This window comes from Citrus clementina, unplaced genomic scaffold, assembly GCF_000493195.1.
Source record: "Citrus clementina cultivar Clemenules unplaced genomic scaffold, Citrus_clementina_v1.0 scaffold_5, whole genome shotgun sequence".
Classification (NCBI taxonomy): Eukaryota; Viridiplantae; Streptophyta; class Magnoliopsida; order Sapindales; family Rutaceae; genus Citrus; species Citrus x clementina.
The window spans coordinates 8192969-8195203 of record NW_006262201.1 but is presented as its reverse complement, the minus strand read 5'-3'; the positions used below and the strand labels follow the sequence as shown (position 1 = coordinate 8195203).

The 2235-nt window shown below is 34.0% G+C and overlaps 1 protein-coding gene across 1 annotated transcript; it reads right to left on the bottom strand.

The window, feature by feature from the left end:
- Positions 1–371: 371 nt before the first annotated feature.
- Positions 372–1467, bottom strand: LOC18041969 (F-box protein PP2-B10). The gene is made up of 2 exons (XM_006431744.2): positions 1013–1467; positions 372–771 (listed from the first exon to the last, which is right to left on the bottom strand). Exons 1-2 carry the CDS (start codon positions 1459–1461, stop codon positions 372–374), a joined length of 849 nt encoding a protein of 282 aa, XP_006431807.2. The 5' UTR covers positions 1462–1467.
- Positions 1468–2235: the final 768 nt, after the last annotated feature.

Sequence of the window (2235 nt, the reverse complement as noted above, 5' to 3'; positions counted from 1 at the left end):
CCCTTGACGAACACAAGAAGCTCTTAGACAAGCAAAGAGGAAGACGAAAGTCGAAAGCTGATAAATATAATTTTCTCACTTTGGATCACAGCAGAAGCAAAAAAAAAAAATTTCTTTATTTTTAAATTGAGATATGATGACCGTATTTTTATTTCAATAGTCATTGTTACACACATAATTCATGACCGTTTATATTAGAACCGTTATTACAAATTAATCATGACGGTTCACTACTACAGACAGACACAAAAAATGGGTCAATGTTATCACTTTCTGTACTAGTGGTTGCCCATGCGATACCGACAAGGAAAACATTAACAAATTAATACAACATACACAACATGAACGTTTTTCAATTGAAATAATTGTATTTATCTGCCATTTTTAGGCCTAAGTTCAATTCCTTCGATAATGATGCCACACTTAGGCGTCGGTTCTGATTCACACACCCTACAAATTACCGCTCCATCATCTCCATTTTCATTAAAGAACTCACCCATCCCAATCTCCATACACCCATCTCTTCTATTTAGAGATAGTTGAGGCATATTCGCTGGGGGATCTAGCAACGCGCTATGCATTTTGTGAGTATCGTTTCCCTCAAAATAGACATCAAACTCTATTGGTCTAGTTTCAAACCCTTCTCTTGTTTCAACAAACTTGAACACAAGGTAGGTTGCATAGTTGGTTTTGGATGACAACATTTTTGTCTCAATTCTTGCCATGATTTCGAAGCACCACACAAGCTTGAGTTCAGCCACTTCAGGAAACCTACAAATGCATTGGCATAATATACATGGATATAGTAAGTAAATAGCTAACTCCTTTTAATTTATTTCAACGATTAAAAAATATTGAAGCAATTTCATTTAATTGGCCACCTAAGTTTAAATTTTGGAAGATAGGGATTGAAAAAAAAAATGATTTGGGCTCCACCCAATCCTCTACCATTTTTTTTTTGAAAAATAAATATATTGAAGCAAATATAAAGTCGGGGGAGAACAAAACGAACCTAGACTCTGGTAGAGAAAGCCATTTCCAATGTTGGGGTGAACTTCCCCATGTGATAGAAAGCCCTCTTGCCCCAACCATGTAAAATTTTTTCCCACTTTCGTGATCTAGCGCGAAGCTCATGGTATTATTGTTGATGAGAATGGGGTTGTAACAAAGATGAAAATAAAGTTTCTTCTTAGACAACGAAGTGACCAAAGATGAAGTAGAGAATGATGAGATAGAAATGATCGTCTTGTAATCGGACAGCAAAAACTTCTCCCATACGGAATCTGAATCCACAACTGATTTGAAGGCGGGATATGTCGATGATAATTTGCTTGCATTGCCAGGAGTTATAAGAGAAATAATGTGCGAAATGCATTGTGCAAACATAGCAAATGGGCTATCCATTTTACTTTCTTCTGGTGAAAACTCCTTTTGATTGTCATCCTGAATCATGTAAATCATTTGAAAACATATCAATAGCAAAATTAATCAAGCCTAAGTCAATATAACTATGTACAACTTGTTTTGAAAACGACCATGAAAGGTATAAGGTGTAAAACAAAGAAAAATCTTTAATAATAAAAATTGAGTAAATGATAGAGCCGCAAGACCCATATACAAACTGATCATTTTGTATAAATTAATTAATGCGGCATAAGTTTTTTAATTTGAGTTCCACGTCTGTGAGTATCAAAGATTTTCCAAGGTAAACCTAGGACATTATCCCACTTTAGATCGAAATGGAATCCTCCATTAAATATTTATATTAAATATTTATGGCTTGGGAGTCTTGAACTCTTAAGCTAACTTTTGAGAAAAGCTTAGGCCCATAGACATCTATTTGATCAATAATTTGGTGCCGCATATAAAAGTTATGAATAATACTAGAGGCCGCATATAAAAGTTATGAATAATACTAGAAGGACTCATCTATTGAATGATTTTCATAACCCGCAAAATCAATTATTATCTAGTTGGAAAGTGTAGCATTACTCAAATAATTATAGCGCATGGTACCTTTGATATATTCTAGAATTTCTCTTGTATTAGTGGTACTTATGTATTGGATTATGAAATTTAAAAGTTGCAAAATTATTTAGGGAAAAGGACAAACACACCCCTAACGTTTAGGTAAAATGACAAAAACCCCCCTAATGTTTCAAAAAAGACATTTACACCCTAATTTATTATAATTTTACCCAAACTAAATAGGAATCGTTGATCACCCCAAGGATA

What these genes read in the sequence shown, in the direction of transcription:
- LOC18041969 (XM_006431744.2), bottom strand. Translation starts at nt 1,461, where the DNA reads ATGATTTACATGATTCAGGATGACAATCAAAAGGAGTTTTCACCAGAA. An exon ending in CTTTCTCTACCAGAGTCTAG is followed by an intron (nt 772 to 1,012) that starts GTTCGTTTTGTT and finishes ATGCATTTGTAG; the next exon opens with GTTTCCTGAAGTGGCTGAAC.